At 53.0% G+C, this 13,393-nt stretch overlaps 2 protein-coding genes across 4 annotated transcripts in view; one reads left to right on the forward strand and one right to left on the reverse strand.

The window, feature by feature from the left end:
* Positions 1-6,065, reverse strand: part of Kirrel2 (kirre like nephrin family adhesion molecule 2) — a 10,223-nt gene extending 4,158 nt beyond the window's left edge. The window contains exons 1-11 of one of the 2 annotated variants that reach the window (XM_021210538.1): positions 5,332-6,065; positions 4,954-5,103; positions 3,794-3,943; positions 3,512-3,672; positions 2,925-3,075; positions 2,656-2,761; positions 2,432-2,580; positions 2,071-2,198; positions 1,845-1,977; positions 1,456-1,556; positions 1,101-1,320 (exon numbers count right to left, since the gene is read on the reverse strand). In XM_021210538.1, coding sequence (XP_021066197.1) covers positions 1,101-1,320; positions 1,456-1,556; positions 1,845-1,977; positions 2,071-2,198; positions 2,432-2,580; positions 2,656-2,761; positions 2,925-3,075; positions 3,512-3,672; positions 3,794-3,943; positions 4,954-5,103; positions 5,332-5,383 — 1,501 coding nt within the window. In that variant the 5' untranslated portion in view covers positions 5,384-6,065. The remainder of the gene's footprint in view (positions 1-1,100; positions 1,321-1,455; positions 1,557-1,844; positions 1,978-2,070; positions 2,199-2,431; positions 2,581-2,655; positions 2,762-2,924; positions 3,076-3,511; positions 3,673-3,793; positions 3,944-4,953; positions 5,104-5,331) is intronic. The other variant, XM_029542699.1, reaches the window with a different exon arrangement.
* Positions 6,066-8,255: 2,190 nt separating this feature from the next.
* Positions 8,256-13,393, forward strand: part of Nphs1 (NPHS1 adhesion molecule, nephrin) — a 26,384-nt gene continuing 21,246 nt past the window's right edge. Inside the window, exons 1-11 of one of the 2 annotated variants that reach the window (XM_021205971.1) lie at positions 8,256-8,777; positions 8,859-9,074; positions 9,149-9,271; positions 9,435-9,563; positions 10,037-10,118; positions 10,305-10,408; positions 10,921-11,048; positions 11,123-11,294; positions 11,476-11,633; positions 11,753-11,897; positions 12,019-12,143. In XM_021205971.1, the coding sequence (XP_021061630.1) occupies positions 8,678-8,777; positions 8,859-9,074; positions 9,149-9,271; positions 9,435-9,563; positions 10,037-10,118; positions 10,305-10,408; positions 10,921-11,048; positions 11,123-11,294; positions 11,476-11,633; positions 11,753-11,897; positions 12,019-12,143 (1,482 nt within the window). In that variant the 5' untranslated portion in view covers positions 8,256-8,677. The remainder of the gene's footprint in view (positions 8,778-8,858; positions 9,075-9,148; positions 9,272-9,434; positions 9,564-10,036; positions 10,119-10,304; positions 10,409-10,920; positions 11,049-11,122; positions 11,295-11,475; positions 11,634-11,752; positions 11,898-12,018; positions 12,144-13,393) is intronic. The other variant, XM_029539706.1, reaches the window with a different exon arrangement.

Genomic DNA, 13,393 nt, shown 5'->3' on the forward strand with positions numbered 1-13,393 from the left:
GCAGATGGGGTGTGTACAGTGTGGGCAGCTAGTCTGTAAGGCGCAGATAGGGTGTCCTGAGAAGGCTGATCCAAAGACGGGGGTAGCAGGGAAACAGGGGCTCAGGGCTTAGGTTTGGGACACCTGGGTTCAAAAGGCTGCCAATCTTGGGATTTCCCCAGATTTGTAAGTGTGTTATGTCTGGTGTCTGAGGACCCATGAATTTGGGGATTCAAAGCTTGAGAGTATGTGAATTAAAAATCCCTTGGCAAGTCACTTCTGTAATCACAATACTTGGGATAATGCAGGGGAATTGCCAGTAGTTGAGGACCAGCTTGATCAATCTGAGACTCTGTCTCAAAAACAAAAACAAAAGTCCAATAACAAACAGGGCTGGCAAGATGACCCAATGGATAGAGGTGGTTACTATCAAGTCTAGTGCCCTGGGTTACAGTGGGTTCGATCCCGGGGATTCACATAATGAAAAGAGAGAACTAGCTCCCACAGGTTATCCTCTGGCCTTCACATGCGCACTGAGGCAGGGGCATGACCCTCCATATAAGCAAACAGATAGATAGATAGATAGATAGATAGATAGATAGATAGATAGATAGATAGATGTAAGCAAACAACATAACTGTAGGGGTGCTTAGAACTTGAGAGTCTTTTATTGCACAATTACCCATATTTGTAGATTCTTAGTATGGAATGGTATCTCCATTTAGGGTTCTGTGCTTGAAAGAATTATTGATTTGATGGTCCTATGATTCAAGAAATTCATAGGGCTTTTTTGTTTTTTTTTTTATTATATTTTAAATGCTATTGTATGTATGTATATGTGTTGGGGTACAGGAATGGAGGTCAGAGAACAGCTCTGGGGTATTGGTTCTCTCCTACCATGTGGGTTCTGAGTGCTGAACAGTGGCCATCAGACTCGGTGGCAAGTGGTTTTACCTGCTGAGCCACCTCACTGCCCTAAACCCATAGTTTTGAGATTTGCTAGTTTTGGGGAGTCTGTGCATTTAAGGAGCTTTATAGTTTGGTAGCTTCAGTCCTAGGAACCACCGTGTTTGTGGGGCTTGGAATGCTCAGGTTTAGGGGTCTTTGGGTCAGTAACTCACCTCTACGGCCCAAGTGGATCTGGACTCGTCCCTCACCTAGCCGGTTGCGGGCACTGCAGTTGAAGCCGGTGGTAAAGTCGGACTCCTGGGTTCCGGAAATGTGTAGCACAGAAATAAGGCCTGGGCCCTGTCCTCCCTCCACTTCTGGGGCTGGGAAGGCCTCCACTAGGAACCTGCCCAGTGAGCCTGCCTCCAGGAAGCCCTCGTCCCAAGACCAAACCTAAGAGCCAGGGAAGAAAAAGTCAAAGTCAGCGAGGAGCTCGGGAAAGTGCAGAGGGGCTGGTGGGACGTGGGGGGTGTCAGTGCCAGGTGTGGGAGGGCTGGTGTGTCATAGAAGTGAAGGTCCTTTCCTTACCACGGAGTCTGGGGCAGGGGAGGCAAACACCACACACTGGAGGCGAGCAGGACCCCTCAGAAAGGCTGGTGCAGGGTGCAGGGCTGTTACTACAGGGGGTGCTGGAATGGAAACTATAAACCATTAGACACAGGTCTCGACCTCTCCAAAACTAATTCTGAATAAAGCGAGGTCAGACCTGGGCACTGTAATTTCATCCCCCCCCCCCCAAAAAAAAAGTCAGGCCACGCCTCTCTACTGACCAGAATAGGCCTGCCTCTTCTTCGACAAGCCCAGCTCCTATATTGTCCTATATTGTCCTTCGGACAATCCTAATCCCTATAACTTCCCTTCAGTGCCCACCACCTTCTCGTCCCACCCCCTGCCCCACGACCCTCCGGTTCTCTCACCGTTCACAGTCAGCCTCGCCTGCGCTTTGCCGCCTCCCAGACCGGTTCGCCTCGGCTCAGCCCTGCATACATAGTCGCCCGCATCCTCCAGTGCCACGGATGGAAGCCGCAGCGTGGGCCCGGAGCTCAGCACCTATAACACAGGGAAGGGGCATCAGAGACAAGCCTCGGAGAGGAAGCTCCGTTCAGTTCCAGCTACTGTCACAAGCCCCAGGGCGGACTCCACCTGAGAGCTACCCAGGCGGGTCCAGGTTATCCGTGGAAGTGGGTTCCCGCGCCAGACACAGCTGAAGGAGGCATCTTTCCCCACGTCCACGGACACAGGCTTCGGTTTTGCCTGCAGAATAGGTCCATCTGGAGGAGAGAGCATAGTGGGGTGGAATGAGCCCCTGACCCAGGATCTGTTTCTCTAAAACACTAGTAGGTCCAAGTGTAGGTCTCCAGAAACACCTACCACTAAATGTCCACGCCCACAAGCCCCGCCCCCACCCCGCCTCTCTTCTATCTTGTAACCCAGCCAAGCCTAGCCCTACACCTGTCCTAGCCCCGCCCACATCGGTCACACCCACGGCCCCGCCCCTTCTCACACATCACTTCCAGCGCGGTGCTGCGGTTGGCGCTTCCGACCGCGTTGCTGACCTCGCAGGACACCGGCTCAGTCAGGAACGTGGCATCTGCAACGACCTCCAACCTTGGCCCACGTGCCCCGAGCACCGGGGATCCCCCCTTCGCCCACCTGCGGAGACAGGGACGTTATTAATGTCGTCCTAGCTCTCCTCAACTGCTAGAGACAAGTGACATTTTCCCTCACCTGTAGCCGGTGACAGGCGGCTGGGCAGTGGCTTGACACAGAAAAGTCACCTTCTCTCCCTCCTGCACAGTCTGGGGCTCAGCAGACAGAGTCACCATTGGGGGATCTGTGAGAGTTGGGTGTGGATCGCTAGCTCTCTTTTCCTTCTGAGGCAGAATTTGGGCTTTCAGTTCCCAGTACCCCCGCGTGCCATCCATCCTTTTGCTTTCTCCTTCCTTTATCACACGCAGGAGTTCAGACCCACCCCTGGTCTTTCCAATTGCACTCACACTGGAGGCTCAGTGTAACAGCTGTGTCCCTCCCTGTGGGCAGGGCCTGGCTTCGCGCTCTGCAGATCAAGGTGGCACCATCATCGTGACTGGAAGGGGTCAGGAGTAAGGTGTTTTCCACTGTCCCAGTGGCCTTGTCCTTCAGCGTGCTCTAGAGGTGGTAAATGCACAATACTAATTATTCTTTTTTGGGGGGTCAGGGTGTCACTATGGAGGGGAGGCTGGGACTCCTGCGTTAGTTCCCAGAGTGCTGGGGCTACAGGTGTGTATTATTACCACGCCTCACATTAACAATTTTTTCATCTATAACTTACATAAAAACTATCTTGGATACTTTTAGTCACTCACATGTTTTATTTAATTCTCTATATTATCCCATGAGGGGATTAATGCTACTATTTTTCCTATTATACAGATAAGGAAACTGAGGGACAAAGAGGTTAAACACCTTATGCAAGAGCAAGGAGTTAGCAAGTGACTGAGCCAGGAAGTCCGGCTCTTGACCTGAATCGCATTTCAACACTGAATGGCTGCCATTTCCCCCTAGGTAAGCCAGTGGAAGGAATGACAAAGAGATTAGACCCAACCTGGTGGTAGCTGGTCCCGTCCAGCCGGATCCCATCTCGGAACCACAGTAGTTCAGGGGCAGGTCGGGCATCCCCACGACTCCGACAGGTCAGATTTCCAGGAACTCCAGCAACCAGAGACACAGAGGGGCCGCCTAGTACCTGGGGGGCTTCTGGGGGGACTGTATAGTAGATCTGGGGTCAGAATTGAATCCCTATCAGCTCCAACCCCACCTCCCCTAGGGTTCCTGGACCCTGCTGTTCCAATTCCTCGCCCCCAGCGCAACTGGGTTGGCTCCTCACCCATCACGTGCAGTTGGGCCGGTCGCGAGCGGAGACCTGCTTGCGAGGCCTGGCACTCATATGACGCCTCATCTTCCAGCGCCACGGGCTTAATGTGGAGGTCATGCTGGCCACTGGCCGGGTTCCCCGATATCCAGTACCGGGACCACCCTGGAGACAGTGGAGACCGCACATAACTCTGAGCTCCTGGTCTCATGTCTTGTCTTCAGGCACCCACCTCAGGGAGCAAGGAAAGAGCCACACATTCCACGCATGTGCTGGGGCAGGGTATGGTGGAGCACACCTCTAAATCCCAGCATTCAGGAGTATGGGGCAGGCAGATCTCTTTGAGATTGAGGCCAGCCTGTCCTGCATAGGGAGTTCAGGCTGCCCAGGATTACATAGAGAGATCCAGTTTCAAAAACCAAATCAAACCAATAACGGAGGAGGGAGTGTGCTGAGTCCAGAGAGATGCTAAGACTTTTGACAATTTATAGTCATCACAGATTTGGGAGTGAACAAGTCAGAAAGGAATACAAGAAAACAATTCCCATTAAAATTAGGTTGAGCTTGTAATTCCAGCACTCAAAAGGCTGAGGCAGGAAGATCTCAAGCTTAAGACCAGCCTGGGTTGCAGAAGGAGAACCCAACTCAAACAACAGAACAAACCAACAAACAAAAATTAGATACAAGTAAAAAGGGGCAGGGTTTCTAAGGAGCTCACAGACCTGTGCATTAGCTTTATGACTGTCTATAATCATTGGCAAGGTGTGCATACAGTTATAGAATAAAGATGGTAATCTCCAAACACAAGGAATCGCATCTCTTCAAAGACAATTAGTTTAAAACTCAGGATTCGGGCTGGTGAGATGGCTCAGTGGGTAAGAGCACCCGACTGCTCTTCTGAAGGTCCAGAGTTCAAATCCCAGCAACCACATGGTGGCTCACAACCATCCGTAACAAGATCTGACGCCCTCTTCTGGAGTGTCTGAAGACAGCTACAGTGTACTTACATATAATAAATAAATAAATCTAATAAATAAATAAATCTTTAAAAAAAAAACTCAGGATTCCCAAATATTGTCAGGAGTCTGTCACTCTCCAAAGTTGAAACTGATGCAGCTCATGCCCAGTAGCCCTGCGATGCTGCCAGCCCTTCCCTGAGCAGAGACCAGCCTCACCTGGAAGGTCTCTTTCGCCCCCTAGAGCCAGCCCATCCTTAGTCCACTGCACGAGCCCCCTGTACGCGCCCAGAGCGCAGGGCAGCCGGGCTTCCTCCCCCAACAGCACCACCATGTCCTCTGGCTGTTGAAGGAAATGGGGCGATGAGCCTAGGAGAAGAGGTACAACTGAGCTTAGAAAAGAAATGATCTTATGCAAGACTCAGGGGGTCCAATCTCCAAAGCCCCCTTTCCTCAGACTCAGAAGCCCTGGCTTCTAGAGCACTCTCTCACACCTAGGACTAGGAGCCCTTAGTCTCCTTCTCCCAAACAGGGCTGTAATGGACAAATAACCCTCCCTAAAGTTCCCTGAACACTCCGGGGGAGGGGGAGGTGTACCTGCAAGTCCTTTGAAACAGCAAAGGAAAACGAGGAGGGCGGAGGCCAGCATCCCGAGTGTGTGTACCCCAAGATCTCGCAGAGTTAGAGTTGCACTGGTTCCCCTCCAACTTCTTCCTTGATAGTACGCCTCTCACCACGCTGGACTGGAACCCCTCTCTGCACCCCACTCTTCTCTCCGGGATGGAAGATTTTATGTCTGGCCCAGAGTCCCCAAAATCTGGCTCATCCGCACTCTCCGGTGTTCTATACCGCTCAAGGGTTGCAACCCTAGGACTGCGAGGGACCCACTAGGCGGGAGGAATCCTATTCGCCCCGCCTCCCAGAGTCCCGGCCTCTTCCCATTGAGAAACTCCCGCGCCTTGTGTGCGGACGGCTACGACGCTCAGGGTAGCTGTCCGCGCAGCAGGCGGGCGCCCCTGCATTATCAGGGGGTCTGAGAGTTGGAACATCTGAGTCCAAGTTGGGGCCCTTGTTCGAGTTGGACACCTGCACCCTGCTGAGGTTGAAGGGGAGGCGGGAATGAGGAGGAGGAAAAGAAGGAGGAGGAGAAGGAGAAGGGGGCGTGGAGGGGGAGGAGAGAAGGGAATGGAAGAAACTTGCTCAGCCCGAGTCCTGGAGGGACTGAGCTGAGTGGAAACCAAGCTATAAATGGGACTCCCTGGGGTTTCGCCAGCTTCCGCGCCCTGGGGAGGCGGAGCTCAGGCTCCCGTGGGCCTGCGGGTCGGAGAGAGGGCACCCAGGTGCTGAAGGACCACTTAGGAGCCTTGAGAGAAGAGGGTCTCAGCTCCCTATTTCCCAAAATACTCCCTGCTGCTCTGTTATTCCCTGCAAGCCATACCATACCTTAAGATCTAGGAATCTAGCCCGCCCCCTCCCCTCCAGCTCGAGTTCCTCCTTTCCCAGGACCCGGCAGTACCCACCGGTCCCCTCTCTCCACCCAGCCGTCCCAGCCCATCCGAGTGGTTGCCGGGCGACGGCTGGAAGGCAGCAGTGCCCTGGCTCTGGCAGGCAGGGAGGGAGGCTGGGAACCGCACAGCTTGTCCTGACAGCTCCCGTGCAGCCCAGCTGGGCGTTCCCACGCAGCGCAGCTGGCAGAGCAGGTGGGAGGGACCCTGAGCTTACTGAAAGGGCTGGGGGTGGGTGGGGGAGAAATTGGGGGCCTGAGACCCCGGGTCTGACATTCCTGAACATCTCAGAATTTAACGACATTCAGGGCTCAGACTGGTACTTCTAAATATCAGAGGGTTGGACTTGCCCCGAGGGAATGGTTCAGGCTTCTCTGCTGGCTGAGAAGCCTTGCAGGCTGCAGTGTGGTGGAGTTGAGCCAGTTTCAGAATATCTGGTCTTAAGTCTTAAAGCTACTAGATTTGACAACCAATCTCGTTCACACTCACCCCCACGGGCCCCCCCCCCCCCAGGATGGGAAAACCAACAGACTGAACAGCTGTGCTGAGTCCTGTAGAAGTGGAGGGATTGCAGGCTGGCGGTCTGGCAAAGAGAGTCTAGGAGGCCCCACACCTAAATCTGAACTCCTGGCTTCCGAGCGCGTTTTGAAATAGGACAGGCTTGAGCCCAAGGCTCCTGAGTCCTGGGGAGGAAGTCAGGTGAGAGGCTGTTTTTCCAGATACCTGACACAGCTTCCCTTTCCTGGCACTCTGGGGCCACGGGCATGGAAAAATGGAGAGCCTGGGATCCCCAGAGCATTCAGGGAAGGAAAACAGCCAAGGTTGAGTGTAGAAGGTTTGCACTAATTAAAGGCTCCAGCAACTGACAGCTCTACACCTTGGCCCCCAAGGATACCATCTGGCAAAGGCCCCATAGCAGACTCCCTGGCTAGGTCTGTATGCAATCCATTTCCCAGGAGGTGTTGATGGGTTTGGAGAAGGGAATGTGGACCAAGGGTAATGAATCAATAACGGGGCTGGGTGGGAGAAAAAGACCAGAGGGCTCACCCTTGGTGGAGAGCTGTGGGGGGCTCAGGCCAGATGCCTGGACTGCCTCCTGGAAGAGGAGCAGCCATGAGGTGGCAGGTTTGTAGGGAATATGGGGCAAAAGAGAACAGTTGCAATTCCTGCAGGAGATAAGCAGGCAGCAGGGGCTTATCCCAGGCGAATTCGTCTGTGCACCCAGGTTGGGAAGGCAGGCCAGTCGACATATGCTTCTAAAATTCAAGAACCAGACATGGAGGGAGCAGCAAGAGTGACAGCAATGAGAAGGGGGTAGGAACGGAGGGGAGGGGAGAGATGGAATCAAAGACGTGGAGAAGAATAAGAAGATAAATCATCCTAGCAAGACACACACACACACACACACACACACACACACACACACACACACGGGGGAATGGAGGAGTTGAGGAAACAGAAGGCCCTCACGTGGCCCCAGGATTCAGATGCCCCAGCTCCCAGACACCCCCACCCCCTATGTTTATCTGTGTCTGAGCACACCAGGTTTCCACACACTGAGGTCTGTGGACACAGTCCTACTGGCTGTCCGCATGCTCTGTGCACACCCATATGAGACACTCCAAATACGTCCACAGATGAAAATCGGCTCTCGCCTCCCCTGGACCACACACACTCTGAAACCCACACCCGCACAGTTGACTTCTCTCTGTCCCATACTCTCTTGATTTAACAACACACTCCTGCATATTCACCAGCGGGGGGTGCCTGGTACACCCCACAGTCTGGGCTACCAGGAGCAAGGATATCATTGGGGGAGGGGTTGTGTCCTTCCCACGCACACAGGCCTAGCACTGCATTCCATCCTGAGCTGGAGATGGCCCTGATCAGAAATGCTCTCCCGGGGCCTTGGGGTCACCAGGGCTGGGGAGGCACCAAAGAATGTTCCTGGCATGTGCTGACAGGGGATTTCATTGCCCGGCTGGGCAGACTCAGGAAGGACTTGGGGAAAACAGCAGAGTGAGCTCACACTGGGTCCAAGCAATGTCTCCATGCTGCGGCTGACTGCTTTGGGTTTGTGAACCTGCTGGACCCAGAGCAGCTGGTGCTTTTTGTGTACCCATGAGTGGAGTGGGTGAGAGGGAGTGATAGATAGGAAAGAAAAACAGAGAGAAGAGAGGGGGTGTTTTCAAGAACTTGGGGTTGGAGCTCAGAGAAAGAACTGTTAACGGGGGAGAGAGGGGAAGAAAAGGGCAGAAAAGGCGATGCCAGGACAGAAAGACTGAGACAGTCACAGACAATGATAGGCGGCTAGGAAGATAAGGAGAAAGAAGGGAGGGAGGGAGGGAGGGAAGAGAGAAGGGTGAGTTAGAAAGAGATTGAAAGAAAAGAAAAGCAGGGGACACAGAGAGAGGCTCAGGGAAGACAAGCTGCTGGTGATGGGAGCGAAGGGAGCCGCAGTCAGAGGCTCCGGGGCAAGCCCTGTGCACAGAACTTGCAGCCTGATTCCCCTGCTGCTCCTGGGAATGCTGACCACAGGTGAGTGGAATGCCGAACTTGTAGTGCACAGGCTCACAAGTGCCACCATAGGCTCCTATTGTCAATCTCTTGTGTTCCCAGGCCTGGCCCAGTCGCCAGTCCCCACCTCAGCGCCTCGAGGCTTCTGGGCTCTGTCTGAAAACCTGACTGCGGTGGAAGGGGCGACAGTTAAGCTGTGGTGTGGCGTCAGGGCCCCCGGCAGTGTGGTGCAGTGGGCTAAGGATGGGCTGCTTCTGGGTCCAAACCCTAAGATTCCAGGCTTCCCAAGGTACAGCCTGGAAGGAGACAGTGCTAAAGGTGAGAGGTCAGAGCCTGAGATTCTGAGGCAAGGGCAGAGACAGTGGCGCTGACCTTGGTGGCTCCATCTCCAGGTGAGTTCCACCTGCTTATCGAAGCCTGTGACCTCAGCGACGATGCGGAGTACGAGTGCCAAGTCGGCCGCTCCGAGTTGGGTCCGGAGCTTGTGTCTCCCAGAGTAATCCTCTCCATCCTAGGTATGGGTCAGAGACTTCCAGAACCCACCAAGCTGGGCTCCAACCCTCTTCCCTCAGACCTGGGAGTCCTCCGCCCTGGGCCCTGGGGACAGTCTCATTTTCTTGGCTAAACCTTTTGTGTACCTCCCAACTGTGTGTTTCACCCCAGACTCTTTCCCACCAGTTTCCCCCAAGGTGCTTCAGTTAACCCCAGAGGCAGGAAGCACAGTTACCTGGGTAGCTGGACAGGAGTATGTGGTCACCTGTGTGTCTGGGGATGCAAAACCAGCACCTGACATCATCTTCCTCCAGAGTGAGTGGGGGTGAACTGGCTGGACACCCCGATGCCACTGGGGTGGGAAGGGTGTTCCTGCCAAGTGTCCTCCTAAGAGACCCCCCCAAATATGTCTTCCCTGAAGATATTACCACCCCAGGTAATGAGGCCAATGTAACGTGCTGGATAAGAAGGAGATACTGTGGGGAGACACCCAGGAAACAGCAAGATGGCTAATCTGGGGTAGAGAGAGAGGGTCAGCACTCAAGTGAGCTATGGATGTCAGTGGCCTGCAGCTGTGGGGTGTGGGGAGAAAGGAGAAATCATGATACAGTCCTGGGAACCCCAGAATGTGTGGGAGGTCCAAACCGGCACCCGAGCTTCTTGTTCTCCAGAGCCAATAAGAAGGAGGGGGGTTGCATGTCCACCCTGAGCACTTTCAGGGCGTGTTCCTACATCCACCTTGGAGAAGAACCCAACGTCCCTCTATCCAGCTTTCTTGTTGTCCCAAGGTGGACGAGCAGTAGAGGATGTCTCCTCCAGCGTGAGTGAGGGGTCGGAGGAGAAACTGTTCATCACGGAAGCCGAAGCCAGGTGCGCAGGCTGGGGTTCCCTTCCCGCACCCTGTGTTACAGGTTGTCCCACCAGACTTTCAGAACCTCAGAATGCAAGTATGGAAACTTGAGTTGTGTAAACACCTGGGACTTCTTGTCTTCATCCTGGATCCCTATCCGTCATATGACAACTCTGACTCCAGAAACTTCTATTTCCCCATGGCAGGGTGACACCCCAGAGCTCGGATAATGGGCAGCTGCTAGTCTGTGAGGGGTCCAACCCAGCCTTGGCCACTCCCATAAAGGCTTCGTTCACCATGAATATCCTGTGTGAGTGGGGAAGGTGGGCAATGGTGGGCACAGAGGATGGTGTGGGAGCACGGGGAGGTTTAAGAATGGTAGAAAATTCGGACATTGTCATCAGCCGCCGCGTTGTGTACCTATAATCCCAGCATGCGGGAGGTGGGGGCGGAAGGGCAGTAAGGCCAGCCTGGGCTACTGAGGGCTGGACTTTGTAACTCAGCCATAAAATCCACGCTGGAGTGAGCATAAACCCAGGTTCTAAACCCAGCACTGGAAACAAAAAAGCAAGCAGCCATGGAAAAAAACTAAGATTTGTTGTTATTGTTGTTATTGTTGTTGTCGTCATGTGCATGTGCATGTGCATCTTTCAGAAGTTATGTCTCTCCTTGCAAAGTGGACATGAAGTCAGGTTGTTGGGCTTGTTGCCAAGGACCTCCTGAGCCATCTCCCTTGTCCACGAGAGGAGAGGAAAGCAAGTTATGGAGCCCAGAAAGAGTAGATGTGTTTTCCAGGATCCCTGAGTGGTCTATGCTCTCCAGTCCCCCCAGGACCTCCTGTCATTGATTGGCCAGGCCTGAATGAGGGGCACATACGGGCGGGGGAGAACCTGGAGCTGCCCTGCATAGCCAGGGGTGGAAATCCACCTGCTACCCTGCAGTGGCTGAAGGTGAGGATGGAGGGCTGACGTGGGGGATGGGGAAGGAGCGATGCTGACGTAACCAGCGATGCCTCTGTGTCCAGAACGGTAAACCAGTGTCCATAGCTTGGGGCACAGAGCATGCCCAGGCAGTGGCTCACAGTGTGCTGGTGATGACCGTTCGACCCGAAGACCACGGAGCTCGGCTCAGCTGTCAGTCCTACAACAGTGTGTCTGTGGAGACGCAGGAGCGAAGCATCACACTGCAGGTCACCTGTGAGTTCCAACTTCTTTCTCTCAGTCCATTCCCAGACAGCCTTCTGTGCCTTCATATCTGGCCAATCTTATATGTCAAAGACCTCATCTCAAAGACCTCATTGTCAGCCTCCACCCCCATCTGTCTGGGTTGAAGACCCTGGCCTGAATTCCCATCTCTCCTTGGTGTGTCTGTCATCAGTCCCCCCCAGTGCCGTTACCATCCTGGGATCTGCATCACAGTCTGAGAACAAGAATGTGACCCTTTGCTGCCTTACCAAGTCCAGTCGCCCACGGGTCCTGCTGCGATGGTGGTTGGGTGGACGGCAGTTGCTGCCCACGGATGAGACAGTCATGGATGTGAGGGTGTAGATGATTACGGTTTGACATCCCTTGAGGCTCTGCAGAGCCCAGACTGAGGCTCCAGTTCCTGGGTCTTACAGAAGGGAGGGTGGGAAAGCTTTATGTGTCCTTGCTAGGGCCTGCATGGTGGACACATCTCCATGTCCAATCTGACACTCTTGGTGCGGAGGGAAGACAACGGCTTGTCCCTCACCTGCGAAGCCTTCAGCGATGCCTTCAGCAAGGAGACCTTCAAGAAATCACTCACCCTGAATGTGAAATGTGAGCCTTAGCCCAGAGCCCGAAGAGGCCTCGGGCTTCACAGAGCTCACCCTGATGATCCAGCCCAGATGAAAATGTCTCTCTTCAGATGATAACATCTCTCTTCACCATCTCTCACTAGACCCTGCCCAGAAGCTGTGGATTGAGGGACCCCCGGAGGGGCAGAGCATCAGAACTGGGACTCGGGTGAGGCTGGTATGCTTGGCCATTGGAGGCAACCCAGAACCCTCCCTCACCTGGCTTAAGGTAGGGGCTAAGCAAGAAAGGAAAGGCAAGAGCCCCTTTCTTTCTTCCCTTTCCCTTTTTTCCTGTCTTTTTTCTTTTTCTTTTCCCTGTTTATCTGCTCGTGTGTGTGTGTGTGTGTGTGTGTGTGTGTGAGAGAGAGAGAGAGAGAGAGAGAGAGAGAGAGAGAGAGATCTAAAAACACTCACACTTTACTGACTGAGCTATCGTCGCATTGTCTATTTGCTTTCCTAAGACAAGATGTCACATCATCTAGGCTGGCCTTGAATTTTGTTTGTTTTGGTTCCAGAGAGGGTTTCAGGATGTAGTCCTGGTGGGCCTAGAACTCATTATGTAAGCCAGGCTGGCCTCGAATTTAGAGAGATCCACTCGCCTCTGCCTGGATTAAAATCCTGCTCAGCCTCTCTTGATCCTCTTGCCCTCTCCACCCGCTCAGAACGTGGGAACACCCGTATCTCTTGGAAAACTCTAGAGATGATGAAAAGTCACAAATGCCATGAGAACTAATGGGACCCCCAGGAAAGTTCTGGGAAAATAATTACAGGGGGAAAAAAAGGAAAGATAGGTCAAGATAGAAAATTCTAGAGATAAAGTAAATATAATCCCATTCATAGTAAAGAAAATTCATTCACATTAAAGCTAATGTTAAGGAAAATAAAGAATGAAGGGAGGGAACGGAAAGAGATGGAGAGGGACAGAGACAGGGGGACAGAGAGATGAAGAGGCAGAGACAGAGGCAGAGATATCAAAGGGTTAATATTGGAATTAGGGGAAAGGTCTGAGAAGCTTTTGGGGAGAGTGGGGAGTTTTTGAAATTTTTATTTATTAATTTTAATATGCATGTATATTTTGTCTGTGAACCACATTCATCCCTAATGCCTTGAGGAGGTCAGAAGAGTGTGTCCAGTAGGGGGTTAGCTTCCATGTGGGGGCTGGGAATTGAACCCTGATCCTCTGGAAGCGCAGCCTGTGCTCTTAACTGCTGGGCCAACTCTCCAGCTGAAGGAAGACCGGAATTTTTAAGAAAAACACCTGCGGGGTGAGGCAATCCTTTTGTAATCCTGGCACTTGGGAGCAGAAGGCAGGAAGGTCAGGAGTTAGAGGACTCACTCTGAGGTCAACCCTGGCTACATGAGATTCCCCCTCAAGCAAAACTGGGCAAAAAAAAAAAAAAAAAAAAAAAAACAAAAAACGACAGAGGCAAAGAAAACGGAAAGAGTACTATACCGGGTTTGGGAATTCCAAGGGAGTTT

Source organism: Mus pahari, chromosome 1 (genome assembly GCF_900095145.1).
Source record: "Mus pahari chromosome 1, PAHARI_EIJ_v1.1, whole genome shotgun sequence".
Lineage (NCBI taxonomy): Eukaryota > Metazoa > Chordata > Mammalia > Rodentia > Muridae > Mus > Mus pahari.